The 16,617-nt window shown below is 32.1% G+C and overlaps 3 protein-coding genes across 4 annotated transcripts; all 3 read right to left on the bottom strand.

The window, feature by feature from the left end:
* Window positions 1-327: 327 nt before the first annotated feature.
* LOC140888841 (uncharacterized) lies at window positions 328-1,500 on the bottom strand. The gene has a single exon (XM_073296545.1). The coding sequence runs from the start codon at window positions 1,498-1,500 to the stop codon at window positions 328-330; it is 1,173 nt and encodes a 390-aa protein (XP_073152646.1).
* A 6,131-nt stretch (window positions 1,501-7,631) lies between these two features.
* Window positions 7,632-9,551, bottom strand: LOC140892778 (uncharacterized). 2 transcript variants are annotated; one of them, XM_073301771.1, is made up of 3 exons: window positions 9,387-9,551; window positions 8,072-8,242; window positions 7,632-7,941 (listed from the first exon to the last, which is right to left on the bottom strand). In XM_073301771.1, exons 1-3 carry the CDS (start codon window positions 9,543-9,545, stop codon window positions 7,771-7,773), a joined length of 501 nt encoding a protein of 166 aa, XP_073157872.1. In that variant the 5' UTR covers window positions 9,546-9,551; the 3' UTR covers window positions 7,632-7,770. The 2 variants fall into 2 exon arrangements, with proteins under 2 accessions (XP_073157872.1, XP_073157873.1); XM_073301772.1 differs by having other exon boundaries at window positions 8,072-8,146.
* Window positions 9,552-11,317: 1,766 nt separating this feature from the next.
* On the bottom strand, window positions 11,318-12,702 carry LOC140888840 (gibberellin 2-beta-dioxygenase 6). The gene is made up of 2 exons (XM_073296544.1): window positions 12,302-12,702; window positions 11,318-11,924 (listed from the first exon to the last, which is right to left on the bottom strand). The coding sequence occupies exons 1-2, from the start codon at window positions 12,700-12,702 to the stop codon at window positions 11,318-11,320; spliced, it is 1,008 nt and encodes a 335-aa protein (XP_073152645.1).
* Between the last annotated feature and the right edge of the window lie 3,915 nt (window positions 12,703-16,617).

Raw genomic sequence — 16,617 nt, 5'->3', positions numbered from 1 at the left:
ATATTTATCTGATGACTTTTGTGCTTTGTGCTGTGTGTGCCAAGTGTTGTGATCAGATCGATTATTCCCATTTGAATTCCAATACTTTCTATACGAGCTGTTAGAATGTGGTTTATGTTGAGTTGACGAAGTTCTCTGTCTTTCAGAACTATTTCTAGACCAATTTGATCTAGATCTAGTCCATCCTAACTTAGATCTATCTGGCTCAACATATCCTAGCCCTCTGTGTAAGAGTTTGCTCTGATGAGGTATTGAATATGTCATAGGGATCTCTGGTTCATATATCGTGCTGGATCTCACAAACTTCATATACTTTAAGCTGTTATTTTACAGACACGATTGAGTGATTGGAGTAGATGATCTTTCTTCATTTGTGTTGTAGCCTAAGCCAGATTTATCTCCAGCTTGCTTTTGCATTACGGTAAGTTTATCTAAGGATATCGATGCTTTATTCCAAGAGTTTACTAGATCTGTTAATCTCTGATTTTCAGATAAAGTTTCTTGTAGCTTGCTTCTCATATCATTGTTTTCGATCATTAGCAAATTTATCTGAGCTCTTAGACTGTCTGATCCAGTATACTCATTCGAGTTACTTTGATCTGACTTATCTGTTGTGCTCTTTTCATTTGTTCTGACTTCATCAAACTTAAGAGATAGCATGCGATATTCATTAACCATCTCATTTAATGCATTGATAAGATCTTCCTTACTAAATTCATCAGAAGTAAAGTCAAGTACCTCTCCATCGTCTGGAATGCCAGCGTTATTAGCCATAAGACATTTGACAACTTCATCTTCACTTTCACTTGACGATGCTTCTGAGTCGGATGAGGTGGAATCTGATTCTGCCCATTTGCTATTGCTTTCATCTGCTAAGAGGGCCTTTTGTTCTTTCTTCCTGCTGAATCTTTTCCTTTCTTCTCTTGAGTTCTTCTTGTATGATGTTCTTTTCTCATCCTTTTTGGGTTTGGTACAGTCAGCTATGAAGTGTCCTTCTTTTCCACAGTTGTAACAAGCTCGATTTTCTTCAACTGGTTCTTTTGGTTTGAAGCTTGATCTGTTAGCTCTTTGGAAACTGTTGTGATTCTTTCTCATGAATCTTCCAAACTTCTTTACAAATAGTGACATTGCATCGCTACTGATTTGTTCTGCAGTCTTGGTTGCTGGAATTTCATCTGCTGCAGTGAGAGCTTTGGTAACTTGTGAAGTTGATGTGTCTTCCTCAGTTCGAACTCCCAGTTCGAATTCATAAGCTTTAAGATCTGCAAATAGATCATGTAGTTCGATCTTATTGAGATCCTTGGATTCCATCATAGCGACTGTCTTTACATCCCATTCTCGTGGCAGAGCTCTCATGACTTTGAGTGTTACTTCACGATTGCTGCAACTCTTTCCAAGTGCATTTAGCTTGATCATAATGCTGCTGAATCTTTCATCAAATTCATTCATTGTTTTTCCTGATTTCATCTTGATATTGTCAAACTTTTGAATAGCCACCATGAGTTTGTTTTCCTTCGTTTGATCATTTCCTTCACATAATTGAGTGAGTTTCTCCCATATTTCTTTGGCAGTAGTGCAGCTTTTGATCTTGCTAAACATGTTTTTGTCCAGAGTTTTGTATAGAATATCTCTGGCAACATTGTCAAGATTGGCTTTCCTTTTATCTTCAGAAGTCCATTCAGATCGAGGCTTTTCTATCATCTGAGGAGCACCTTCAGTAATAGCAACAACAGTGTTGACTTTCATAATCTTCATTGGTCCATCTGTTACAATGAACCATATATCATCATCCAGTGCTGATAGATGTGCCTGCATACGAATTTTCCAGTCATCATAATCTTCTTTTGAAAACATAGGAATTTTGCTAAACGATGTCATAACTAAAGATGTCATAGTTTAAGAGACGATTCAGGTGATAAGAAAGAACCTCTCTGATACCACTTGTTAGGATCAAAATATGTGTAGAGGGGGGGGGGGGGGGTGAATACACAATATAAAATTTTGCAAGTACTTCGATCTGATTTGTAAGAGTCAGACAGAAGTTTCGTTTACTTAAAACTTTTGATCTGTTCGAAAGATCTGAGCAAGTCAGGCGGAAATAATCTTTCTCACAGATTGAATGCCTAATAGTACTAATGCAAATGAAATGAAATAATTGCAGTAAAGAGATAGAGTTGTTTCTGGATGTTCGGAGATGAATTCTCCTACGTCACCCCTTTTTCTGTTTTCAGAAGGATTCCACTAGAAGACTTTGACTTATACAATTCCTTTGTACAAATCCAATCCAATCAATCATTTGATAGAAACTCCTAGCAATACTCTAACTCGAAGTAAAAAAATTTTTCTACTTAGAGTTTACAAGATGAAGCAATAGAGTATGCTTCGATGGTTTGAACTGGGAAGCTGTAGCTTTGATCTGGATCGATTTGAAGTGTATCTTTGAGCTTGATCGATCTGTGTTGTGTTCTAACTCAGAATATCGAGACTTTGATCTGATGAAATAAGTATCTGAGTTGGTATATTGAGTGAAGGCTTTTTCGACTTTGAATTTGATTGCTTTGTAATTTTCACTCTTGGTCTCGTGTCTTGAATCTTCGAAATGCTTGAGTATTTATAGTTTCCAAAAGTAGACAGTGAGCCGCCAACAATTTCTGATATTGGGCTGCCAGCATATCTCATAAATAGCTCACAAATCTTGACTTAAAGCGAATGCCGATCAACGTTCAAATTATCATTAAATGATTTTGTCGTTTTCTTCAATTACAGCAACGGATAGATTCCTGATGAAGCTTCGATCTGGTTGTTGACCATTTGATCTTGTGTCAATCGATCCGGTGTAATAAGATCTGTGGAGCTTGATCTGTATCTTGGTTTAATCACGATACTTTGATCTGGCAAATTTCGTAGAAATATTTAGTCTTTAATATTTGATGAGTCCGATTAATTTATTTACTTGGTTTTATTTTGACTTTGTAATCACCGAAATTCTAGAGTTTGATTTCCAACATAACTATATCTTGAAAATTGTGCAATTATTTTTTGAATACATTAAATAGGGATAGAATGGGGAGTTTGTACAGAATTTGTTTCCCAATATTTTTTTCTTAATCCGTGTGAAAAAATAGGTCTATATAATTAGGACGAATGAAGTATTTTTTTTTTACTTGAAGAGAGTTGTCCTTACATCAAGATCACACAAAAACACGGATTGAAAAGTGTCTTATTTGGATAGGTATTATATATGATTTATTGTAATGCACAGCGTTTTCCTAAAAATAGTATTATTAAATGGATTTAGACAATATCTAAATTTCGTGATCATGTTTTCAACCATTAGTCATCCACGTGCAGCGCACGTGCACTTTCCTAGTATATATATATATATATATATATATATATATATATATATATGTTTTGATTTTTTTATATTAAATGTAATGATATTGAAGTAATTAAATTTTTTTTTGAAGTCAAAGTAATTAGTTTTTATTCCACATGAATATTGGAGTTTTTTTTAATTTTTTGGGCAAAAAATTTGAAATGGGTTTGTCGAGTAATTAAAGACTTCAAACATGTGATTATATTCTCGGATTCATTTCTGGTTGTGCAAACAGTCACGCAGCTTTGCGGTGATCTTAATTATTAGTTATGTGGGTTTTTGTGCTTCAGATATTACTTCTCGTATTTCGGACTTGGACAATTTCACTTTTTCATGTTAAGAGAACGGCCAATACTCTGAGTCATTCATTAACTAAATTTGTTTGTTCTTCTATTGGATTTGAGTTTTTTCGTAGTTGACTAATAAATCTTGCACCGAATGATGTTTATCAATAAAATTACAAGTTTTACGTTTTAAAAAAAATAGTGGTGCCAATATTTATAACAGAGTATATATAAATTGAACTCCTAATGATATGTGTCGGTGTATATTCAAATCAATAAATTTAGCAATAAAAATTTATTTCAACTAGCTGAGACATGATCATGCACGTCGCTCCCAAGTAAGAATGAGCTAAATTGCCACTTTATCTCATCATTTAACGGGATTGATTTGGATTTCCCTTATTCTAAAAAAAATTGTTTGTATTAAGAGCAAATATTTTTAATTTAATAACTACAATGTGAAAATGAAAATTAATTCAATGATCATTAAGGTTATCAACAACGAAACTTTTAACAAATTGGCCGTATCGTATTAGTTTCAATAGTTGTTTTTTTTTTTTTGTTTGTTTAAAATGAAACTAACGACCGTGACTCTTCGATGAAAATCAACGTGAAATAATTGATCTTGTAATTATATTATTATAATCACTATTCACAAATAATTAAATTCACTATTTTGTATAGCCAATCCCTACTACTTTGGCGTAGGGCCGGCCATACAAATGTGGTTGACTAATAATTTTGTCGTGGATATAAAATTTGTTACAACGCGAGCATGAAATTAGAATGATGCACTTTGTTTATGTCTTTAATTTCATTGTTTATTTATTATATTAGCTAATCATAGAATCACACGTGTTACGTGTATATTGTACGTATAATATAATTATAAATTCGAAGCAACCACAAATATATAAATTAAGAGGAAGATATTCACAATGCAAACTTACATGTTCGTTATTTGAACATGGTGGGAATTGTAACTTGAAAAATCAGTTTTGTCACATGATAACCTAAATATTTATACCATTTATTTTAATATTTACTCATGTGATTATATATGCTCGTTTAATTTTACACTATCATTAAAACTAGCTACTTCGTACCCATCGTCCAGCATATTATATCAATAAGTCTCCAAAGTCCAAAACTTTACACTCATACGTTGACATTAATAATTGCGTCTGTAAAATGGTAAGTGTCGATGCATCAATATCATATTACCAAAAGAACGGTGGAAAATCGTTCAACTTTTGTTCAATCATAACTTCATAAAGGAAAATTAAACCTAATTTCGCAACATTAATCGATAACATATAAGACTACATGAGCAAAATACAAATTAATCGCACCTGAGGTCGGGGTTTGAGTCGAATTTAATAAAATAGGATCTTCAAAATAAAAAAATTGTGGTAAGTTTCTCAAATTAAATATAATGAAATTTTTTGGCTTTATGTAGAAAAAAATTATAAACATAACAAAAATTCTTTAGAAATTTTCCTTACCAATGAAGAAAAGAAAATTATAATGTTAAAATTTTAATTGATTGCCTAAATCACTTGTTATTGTGAGATTATATGCATAAGATGATAAATAAAGAATTCTATTTGTATGTTTAAACATCAATATATGATTAATAACAGTGAAAGATCTTTATTTTCGAAAATTTTTGGACTCGCTCGCATAGGAGAATAAGATTGTTTACTAAGTGTTTTATAAATAAAAAAAAAAAAAATTGGGTTACTTTAGAGTATAGATTATGAGTTGATCAACTCATGAGACTCACCTAAAATATGAGTACGTGAACAACAAAAAATTGTTTTATTTTTATTATTAATAACAAACATATTATTATTATTATTAATCAATTCCAAAGATATAAAGTACTTGAGAAGGGAATCTCTTTTGATTCAACAATGTACATTACCTCATCCTAATTTTAAATTATTCCACTCATATCTCTTTTAATTCTTGCTCAATTTTGATCATATTGCTCAAATTCTATAATATATATGTCGATAAAATCTCGCTTCACAAAAAATACCGAATTGTCAAATTATTTTTTGACTCCTACCAATTTAATCATATTGCTCAATTAATTTACACATTAATTATATAAAATGTTGATACTACATATCTCATCCCACGAAAATTACAAAAATACTATATTGCACGAAATAATTACAAAAATTGACCAAACTAATTTTATTTTTTATTTTTATTTTTTTAGAAAAACGATAGGCATGCCACGCGTACGTGCATTGCGGTGGTCATTTGTATGTGTACACACACTTAGTCAAACGAGTTTGAATGACATTCATAAGCACTACTAATTACTAATGATTCATGAGATCCGTCAACTTTGTATGCATCTTCACTTTCTAGGTTGTCATGAATCATGACACTTTAGTAATTAATTATTACACAAATTAATAATCAATTATTATATTTGCTAGGCTCCGATCCATTCATTTTTTTTAATGGAGGGTATCTTTCTACCTTTTTTCAAACGATAGGCCGCCACTTAAACTAGAAATTTCTCTTATTTTTTTTAAAAAAAAATGTTTTTTGTTTTTGGTTTAGAAATGTTATACTAGTTTTCTTTTTATTGTCTTTGGAGTAGCAATCAAATCATTGTGTCTTGCAAAATCATTGAGAAATTTGAGGTGATAACAAAAACCAAGAACACTTATTGATTCAATTAATGAGTTAAAATATTTGAGTGAGTGAGCTGTGAGTGGTAGGGTATATGTTTTGTGAATTCAACAAGCTCCTAGTGGTGCGAATCATTTGGATCAATTCTTGTCATGTTACTGCATGCATTATTGAAGCAATTGATTAACTTGAATTCTCTAATTAAAATCATATATATTCAAAGGGATTATTTCACTATGAATTATTATGATCTACTAAGATTATCTTGTTATATAAGTAAATTTATCAAAGATAATTTTATTTCCATCCTGAACTCATCAACTCATATAACACAAAGAAAAAGAAAGGATAGTTTGCTAAGATATGTTTTCTTTAAAAAACAAAATTAAAATTCACTTCCATAAACTACAATTAATTTTTGTTCATAAACGTATGACAAAAAGATCAATTATTGGTATGAAATGTGTATTCATACAAATACGATTCAGTGTTTGCTAAAAAAAAATAAGAGAGAAGAAACACTATTAAGTGACAAGAAAATGTCTAATTTGATTTTAAATAACCGCTGACCCACAAATTAATTAGTATAAATTTGTTGTGTAAATTTTAAATAAAGGGCGTTTTCCATTACTAATATAGTAATGCATTATTACTTGTTAATTCCTATCCCACAATAAAATAAACAAATCGGAAACGAATAAGGGCAGATATGACTTGACAGTCTTGACTTACACTCCAAGTAGTAGGTGTCATAGCGGTTATGTATACAGAAAGCAAGAAAATACTAAAATGACATGAAAAAAACCTAAATTGATTCAAATAAATACAATTAAGTTGTGTTTGGATGAAAATATTTTAAATATATTTAAATTTATTTTTTTGTTCAAAGAAATAACACTATAAATTAAAATTTTGATAAATTGTTTCATTGTTAACCGTACAATATATTCGAAATTCGTGGATTTAAAGTCCTTTCATAAAAACACACCTTAGTTAGTTATTGAAGGACCTTTGACACCACTCTTCTTCCCATCAAGGAAGTACTTCCATTAGACCACAGAGGCATAGGCAAGTTGGTAAGGCCCGAGGTTACGTGGAAAAAAATTTCCCAGCGTTGCGGGTTCGATCCTCGTGTGGAGCATATTCCTCATTGAAATATTTGGGGATATGCTCTGGGGATTGAACCATGTTGTTCCCTCCCTCAGGTCCCTGCCTACTCGTGCACATCCCTCGATTTAAACCCCGCATAAGCCAATGGACCTCTGACTCATGTGGAATGGGGTCCCCTTCGGGGTCAACCCTTTTAAAAGGAAGTACTTCCATTGAGGCAGGTAGGACAGTTGGGCACTGGGTTAGTAAAAAAGCCAAATGATATTATTACAGATGATGGATCCAAATCCAAAGTCTGAATCACCAAATTAAATAACTGAATACACACACACAGAGATACGATTAAATGATGAAGCTGCTGCATTTGAATTTGCCATCGCATAGAGTAAGCTTCTCTGCTTTAACCACAACATCAAGTGGTAAGGGACAGAAACTCCGTGACGGACCGTAGAAATGAGGAAACCTAATATTTGACTCATCATCCACAGCTTCATAAATCAAGCCGCTCCCAAGCTGCATCCACCGATTTATATTTGTTATATCCCAAAATACGCACACACATGCACATATCCACCCACACATGTGAATGCTGTCTGGTCTCGATAACACTTATTGAGTTATTGTGAGTTTAAAGTAATGTTACCTTCTTAACATCAACCTGAAGCAGGTACAGATCCTCCTTTACATTCAAAAAAAAGTTCTGTAAAGTCGATTGCACCTGCGAGTCAAAATTGTAATATGCTTTGAACCTTTCAAGGATTCTGAATGAAACCCCAGATGTAGCTACAAAGACCCAAATGACTAGCCAGATCACCTAAAATTTAAAATAGAACATGAAAGAAAGGCCAATGTCCATATTTTAAGTAATCAAAAGTCACACACCATAGAGCTGAAAATTTAGCAACATGTTATACTAAAATAGTTGGTTGTAACCAAAAGATAATGAGTACAGAATGCTTTCCCTCGATTTATATTTTAACTTTTTTATATCCTAATAAAATGGATTTCAGATTCCTACAAAATGGAGTCATTTGTAATCCTTTTCTCAAATCCAAATCCATATGCAACTAACTTCATAGAATTTGCTAGTAAGTTTATTCCTCTCAATCAGTACACGGATTTCATTCTATTGGCAACAAGCAGTACAACTTCCTGGTATTAACGTTTTCTCTCAATCAAATCAACACTAATTTCAGCAGCCAATTGTCTTCCAACAGTAGAATATTAAATGGGGAAACGAGGAAAAATAAAACATAAGGGATATACATTCAAGATAAATGGTATTTGAATCTGCTTTTTCTGTCTATGCCAACTTGGGCAGGAATATTATTCACTCCAACTTTTATCCACATGAAGAACAATATTATTCTTGAATCAAGTTTCTTGATTCCATTTAAAAGAATGTCCTGGTACAAGATCCCTCCAAAGAATGATTAAACTCAAATCTTTTGACGTCCAAGGAGGACGTAACCCGTGTATATTAAAAGATTAGTACTTTATTCCGAAACTAAATACTTTCAATGAACAAACATTATGGAACAAGAAGATTTAGAGACAATTTCATATAAACAAAACTGATAAAAGGAACAAATCCCACTGACAAACCACAAACAAAAAATTCATATACACAATCAAATTACTCAAGTTAAACTGATCAACATTTTTCAAATTTAAGCGAAGTTCAAAACTACGATAGAATATGCTTCAATCAAGATTAAGATTTAACAATCCATGAGCGTTGGAACCCCTATGAAATCCCTAACTCGAGCAGATTACTCAACCCATAGTCTACAGCGATCGGAATATGGTCGGGCGGGAATTTGTTTTTTCAATTATTTCCATTTTTTACTTTAATTAGAACGTTATTTAACTTATTTATGTAACTCACGCATCCGACACACAGTGTTTATCAAAACCTAACCAAATCATTCGAGGTAAGGAGAAGTAGATGAAGAAACCTGATGGAGCATGCTGAGGTGAAAACAAGCAGTTGATTTGTCAACATGTCCACCAAAAGTGGAGCCAGTTCGCCGGAGCTCCTCCCACTCCTCGGCGGTGCTGATCCTGTACACAAATTCCTCCTCATTTCCAATTCCCTCTTTTGTACTGGCAGCCATTGTTCTGTGGCGTATGTAGTAACCACCTCGGCGAGCTGAGTAATTAATGGATAAAGTAATTTGGGCCTTTTAAATAACCCACTGGGCCTTCTTTTGACATTGATCGAATAACTTTGCGTAAGCTACAAAAAGCTATGTTCGAAATTCATTATATATATGTACATTGGTATAATTTTGTTTTTGTTTTTGTTTTTTATTAGTTAAGTTTTTTTATACAGTAATTTTGGATTTCTCTAACAATTTGTTCTAAAAAAAAATTATGTTCGAAATTCATTATATGTACATTGGTATAATTTATGTTCGAACTTCGAAGTCCACAAATTATTGTTGATGTGTATAGCATTACATCATATATAAACACAATTTTAAAAAATGCGGGGAGGTTTATGTCATTATATTTATATATACTACTAGGAATATTGGTGGCCATTACATATTTGATATAACAATTTTGTACGCTTAAGTTGTGAATTACATTTTTTTCCCTACGTATTTAGTTTTTTTAAATCATGCATTATATTTTTCTATGTGCTTGTACTCATTCGAATTTGATGAGTGAAGACCAATACTAATTAATTAATTGATAGATACTTGTAGAGAAAAAAATTATCAATTAATTTGACAATTATTGATCCAATCATAATAATTAGGTGGAATAATATAATACTCCGTTGGTTTATGGGTATATGAGACGTAATTCTAAAGACATTAATCCTGTTATAAGACAGTGTCTAATGATATATATTTAATTATGAGATCCACATTTATTTAGATGACCTCACTTGTTACGGAAAATATTCATATTTAAATGCACTATATATATATACTACTTTAAAGATGGTAAAATCTCCCGGTTTTTTTTTTTAATGAGATTATGGGATACTTGTAAGTGGTAACTAATCTTATATAAGGTGCTCTCTTGCTATTTAATTATTTATTACGTGTCAAAGTTAGAATAACTATGTTTCTACATTACGTTAAAAAAACACTATGTTTCTACATGAAATTTGCATGTTCACAAATGTAATATTAAAATGATCTTTCTTGTTATACATAAATAATAAGAATTATTTTTTGACGAAATAAATAATAAGGATAATGATTTAGAAACCATAATAAATTCTAATTAAGACTTATGATTTAGTATATATATATATATATAAATCTCATGATTTTTAGATTGATTTTAATTTATAATAAGCTATTGAAAATTTAAAAATTCAAATTAATTACTCTAAATGGAAAATGCTATTGAAAATGCTATTATTATATATTTACGATAGAGTAAAAAAATAATTCATTTGCTTATTAATGTTAATTGTATAGTTGTTGAACATGTACGTAGTTGGTGCAACATGCATGCATGTCATGGTTCTATATTTTTATTAATTTTCTCGGGTGGCATATAAAGCATTCATACTATTTATCAAGTGAGGTTCCAAGAGAAATGTACAAATATCTTTTTTTACAAAATAAAAGGTTCACAACTTCTAAAACAATTCTAAAAAACAAAAAAACAAAAACAAAAACAAAATAAATACAATTTTATTATAAAATTAATAACACAATAAATATCCAAATCAAATCAAATAAAATGCAAGCACATTATTTTAAAAATATATAAAATTTACGTAAAATATTTACTAATATAGGTAAAATATACTCTCAATGCATGCAGCATACATATTCTTGGATTACCAATCAATATCATATATAATTTGATCAAATCGATATTTAAATTGATCATATTCATCATATATATCTATTATTAATTAGTCGGAGTTTTTAAAGAGGTCGAGTCGATCATTAGCCAACTTCAATGAATACACAGTCTTCTTGTACTCCCCCCACGTAAAAGGCTTGTATTTACTAGGGTTTTCGAACGAGACCAGTTGAGGAAGAGGAGAAATGATCGCTTCAAGAGGCGGCGCCGCGAAATATATGATGGACATCCGCGGTTTACTCATCTTCGGCGCTATCTCCGCCCTATGTCTCGCGCTCACGAATCTCCCATTTGTCAGAGCGCCAAAAACATCGCCTACGAACACGCAAAACTTATCGGAGTCAGGAGGAACCGGCATCCAAGAGTTGCCATCGCGGGACAGTATCTGGAGCCCCGCTACCTCGTTGGTTCGCAATATAGTGAGGATTTGAGGGTCTGAATGCTCCCCAAATCCAATTCTTGGAGAAGAAGAAGTGATTGTAGGATAGTGGTTGATCCTAAAGCAAGAGTCACTGTTTGCATCTTGAATGAGGTTTCTTATTAGATTAATGCCCTCTTCATTATAAGCCTGCATGGGAGACAAGCCTTCTGCTAATATGTCAAGAATCTCACATGCTAGCTCTCTTGCTCCTTCAATGTAATCATTCACAGCATAACTGTACCCATGAAAATAAATATAACAATATATAATAACTCCATGCATGACCTATACGTTGGTACGTTACACTTCTTGAAATTATAAAATTATCTTAATAAAAAAAATATTTAATCATTACTGCAATCGAAATAATTTTGTAATTTCAAAGTCAACGTATAACTGTACGTGCATGTAACACGTGTAGCATAACTAAAAAATAATTAGAAGCATAAAATACGTCAACTTGTCACTCAGATTGACGACCATCAATCCAATTGATATTGACCACCAACCACGTGTGAACAATCGCAGAACAAGTAAAATAAGTTCAACCAAACACTTTTTGTTAACGACCAACGGAAATTCCACGAGTATATATAACATATAGGTATATACCTGAAGCTTTTAGAATCAGAAGGAGCGATAGATTTCGATCTCAGAGAAACGGAGAGAGCATCGGCTTCGAGGAGCAGGAACTCGAGGTCTCCCTTGTCCCCGTTGAAGCCGATATTCTTGCAACCATAACCGAAGGGCGTCGCGGGACCCGCGCGCATTTTCTCCGACCAAGGCCTAGAGAAGAACTTGTTTCCTTCATCTTCAACTCTGGAGATGACATCACTCGAAACTCCATGGTTTTTCACCATGAAAAACCCTAATTCCTCGCATGCTTTCACCATTAATCCGCACACAGCTGACCTTTCCCCCCTCATATCTATAACTGGAATGCTGCTACTAATTATAGCTCCATCCACGCACGTCGGAGCATGATCGCGGTTTATCGGAACTGGCACCACCATTGTTTTTGGAGCTAGAATGGAGTTCTAAGGGATGGAGATATGGAAGAGCATGCAGGCAAAGCATTGGCTATATATAGAGGAAAATATATTTGGAGACTTGAAAAATATATATAGGTGGCACCGCCTTTGCAAAGTATTTTATTTGTTCTCTTCAAGGAAAAGTTAATTGGTGATGATCACTACTAAAAAAAAATTAAGTACAATTAATAAGGTTATTATCCCTTATCCGATTCGGAGAAGTAAGTGAGCAGTTAAGAACTCAATTATCTCTACAAAGGGAAAAAAATTCTTCTGTGCAAAATGATATAACATTTGAGATCATGCAGTATCAACAGAAACTTAACAAATGAAATTAACTAGCGATGTAATAGAGAATGTTACATCAATTTTTGTCACGAGTGATTTTTTTGCCTCTACGAATACTTTTTCGGGTGAGTCTGTTATACAGATCAAGACGGGACTTTACCCAATTAACACAAAACAACATGACTCTTGTATGCTTTGAAGATCTGGTTTAATTTTAGTAAAGTTTGATATTTTGGTCTCCATTACTCGATATGTTTAGGAAAAATTCAATGGGAAAAAGTTGGATTGATTCGATTTGGAAAATCCAGTTATAATTTGGTCTCCATTATTCAAATGCACGCCCAAATGACAATATATATGTGTGGAGGCGGCAACCACAAAATCCAATGTTAGTTGTTTGTTCCCTACTTAGTCTACTCTTAAATTAATCAGTGGCAGCTCAAAAGTTTCATTTATCAATTCAAAACGCGTCTCCTCTTGTTCCTCGGTCGCATACTTCAATGAATTAATCCTATATTTATTTATTCAATATCAATTATTAACTAATAATGTATACATTGGACGGCAGAACCAATTGACTCATACATATACCATTAAAGAATTTTAACCTCGAACTATATATAGTACGATATCATATATTAATTTTTAGTGTGAAATAAGATTTTCATATGAAGGATAATCTAGTTTTAAGTTAAAAGAAAGTGTTTATTAGCGTAATTTTCCCAATTAAAATTTATATCTGAATTTATGTTTTTTTATGGTGTAAAATAAAATTTTAGAAATAGCTAGTGATGTCCAATAGCACTATAGCAGCATGCTCGCTGAGTTAGTTTAGAATCAAGGTTTCAAATTATACTGACATTCAAGTCGAAGTTAACAGATACTTATTGTCAATGTCAAGTATAAATCAACAATATATATAGTACATATAAAAATCATTAGACCTCTTAGCTAGGCAATTAATTAATTGAAAAAAATTAAGTATATATATATATATATATATATATATATATATATTTATTTATTGTTGACCATCGTGATTATAAAAACTTAGTTCATACATAGTTTTGACTCCAAAACATCAAGACGAATGATTAATATTTAAGTGATTATAATTAACTTAGAATAATTTGACTTATCATTTGATTATATTACAAATATTTTCAACATATATTATTATCGTTAACATATAATTATTCGAAAGTGTCGATGCTACCCACAGTGGCGTGGCAGATTTTGATTGGTCAAAATCAATGAGCTCCACGTAAAATCCACTGTTTTTTACCAATCATGGGGTTACATGTTGCCCATAGGGTAGTACCCTGTTGGCAACATGTACAAATCCTAATTATTCATATCGAATTGAAACAGAAGAACATTGTGAAAAGCTTGCAAACAAATAGAACAATGAAGCGTCATGAAATGCATGCCCACCACGATCGACTAATTTAAATTTAAAGGGAAAAATTAAAGTGCATTTAGCGGCCGGCCGTCGTGAAGCATGCTTTTTCACGGTTTAGTACATGCCGCCCGTAAGGCACTACTCTACGGGTGACTTGTAACCCCATGATTGGTCAAAATTAGTAAATCTCACTTGGAACCCACTGATTTTAGCCAATCATGAACCGCCACGTCACCCGCAGGGCACTACCCTGCGGGTAGCATCGACTCAACCGCTTTTCACTTGCCCTTGGACATCTGCCATATGGTTAAGTCGATGCCACCCACAAGCGTGGCGGATTTTGATTGGTTAAAATCAGTGAACCCCACATGGGACCCACTAATTTTAACCAATCATGGAGTTACACGTCGCCCGCAGGGCATGAACAAAACCCTGCCATATGATGCAACACACGCATACGAATCAATTCGATTCTTATTCTACGATAAAAAATAGTATATATTTTTTTATGAATTGAGTTAAATTGACGATTAACTTACAAAATTGACAGTCTTATAATAAAAATATATTAGTAAAAGTATTTATTAAATGTGTAAAACTTGAAACAGAAGCGTGTACACCAAACAAGGATTAGTTTTTGTGGGAACATTTTCGGGGTCTTTCGAAGAATATTTAAATTCAGCACGCACGCACATATATATTATATATGGATAAATAATGTTACATGTACATGAAGTTTTACACGTTGAGTTACACATTATTATACTTTAATTTTAAAAAAATTTACATTTCAAAAGTAACCATAAAATGCTGTCAGAGACAGCACACCCTTAATAATATTTTCAAAGGTTTGGTGTCTCTAACAGGACATGGCAGCGTCCATTGTCAGAGACAACAGACGATGCCTACGTGGCGGCTCACCCTCCATTTCTCCTTACATGTTAATATATTTGTGTATTGAGATTTTAAAATAAATCAAAACAAAAGTAAATAAATATACCTAAAATAAGTATAGGTAAAATAATATATATTTTACCATTTATATATTTTTTCATCTAAGTAATCTATTATTCCATGCAAATGACCAATAATAATTATTATAAAAAAATACATAAACGCATTCATATAAAAAATACCGAATACATACATTATTTAACCAACATTACTAAATACATATATTATATATTTAACCATCATAAGAACAAATGTCTACGTATCAACCATACCAAATGTTGAAGAATTTCGTAAATTTAGAAAGGATTTAATGATGAACTCTAAGGCACGTTTTAAACGCTATCTTTTAAGAGATGTTTTTAAGATCTCTCTCAGGATACAATGAAGATAATAATCTAATTCAAGACATTTGAATCTGATGATGCACCTCTATTTATAGAGAATGAAAAGACGTATCTGAACGAGTATGACTCTTAGTCAAACAATGTATCCGTTCATGAACCAAAGCATCAACTTGCGAACAGTCGTGAACGATCCCCATAATTTTCGCAGCGGAAATCTTTATTCGTCATCGGCAACAAAATTTTTGAAAATATTCTGAAAAATATTCTAACACCAAATACGCACATATGTAATTTAAAAAACACACATCAACACAATTTTACCAACATTAGCAAACACATATATTATTTAGAAATATTAAAAATAATCAAAAGTGATTATTATCTAACCATGCGCGTGTTGTGTATTTGTATAGTTAGAATAATTATTTAAACATTATATTTTTTGTTATTTTCAAATTAATGAATTTTAATGCTATTTTTTTAAGGGTGATATAACAATAATGTAAAAATTTAGAAGTATAGCTATGGATTTAAAAAAAAATTAAATAATTTAAAAATCTAGAAAAGTGGATAATCTCACACGAAGTCACCAAAAATAGCTACTCTAAGGATCTCTTGATTTAGACTATAGTATATATACATATTCACGTGGACGCATTGCGTATTATATAATTCTTTTTTAATATATATATATATATATATATATATATATATCATAACAATTTTGAAAAGTAGTGTACGTTTTTTGAAATAAAATAATTTTATAAACGTAACGATTTCTTTTTTTTCGAAGGCAAAAGATCCATTCAATCAAAGAGGAACAAATACATCAGAAGACAAGTTAAGAACCTGTCTTACACTGTCAGACAAAGATCTGGCCGACCTTGCTAGCCTATGAGTCGCCTGATT

This window comes from Henckelia pumila, chromosome 3 (assembly GCF_033568475.1).
Source record: "Henckelia pumila isolate YLH828 chromosome 3, ASM3356847v2, whole genome shotgun sequence".
Taxonomy (NCBI): domain Eukaryota; kingdom Viridiplantae; phylum Streptophyta; class Magnoliopsida; order Lamiales; family Gesneriaceae; genus Henckelia; species Henckelia pumila.
The sequence above is the reverse complement of the archived record's forward strand: the minus strand, read 5'-3'. Positions and strand labels throughout refer to the sequence as shown.

Bases quoted from the DNA above. Each gene is read 5' to 3' on its own strand.
- LOC140888840 (XM_073296544.1), bottom strand. From the start codon at position 12,702: ATGGTGGTGCCAGTTCCGATAAACCGCGATCATGCTCCGACGTGCGTG. The intron at 11,925-12,301 runs GTATATACCTAT...TCATGGGTACAG, and splicing joins TCTGATTCTAAAAGCTTCAG to TTATGCTGTGAATGATTACA.
- LOC140888841 (XM_073296545.1), bottom strand. From the start codon at position 1,500: ATGGTGGCTATTCAAAAGTTTGACAATATCAAGATGAAATCAGGAAAA.
- LOC140892778 (XM_073301771.1), bottom strand. From the start codon at position 9,545: ATGGCTGCCAGTACAAAAGAGGGAATTGGAAATGAGGAGGAATTTGTG. The intron at 8,243-9,386 runs GTTTCTTCATCT...TTTAAATTTTAG, and splicing joins ACCTCAGCATGCTCCATCAG to GTGATCTGGCTAGTCATTTG. The intron at 7,942-8,071 runs GTAACATTACTT...CGGTGGATGCAG, and splicing joins TTCAGGTTGATGTTAAGAAG to CTTGGGAGCGGCTTGATTTA.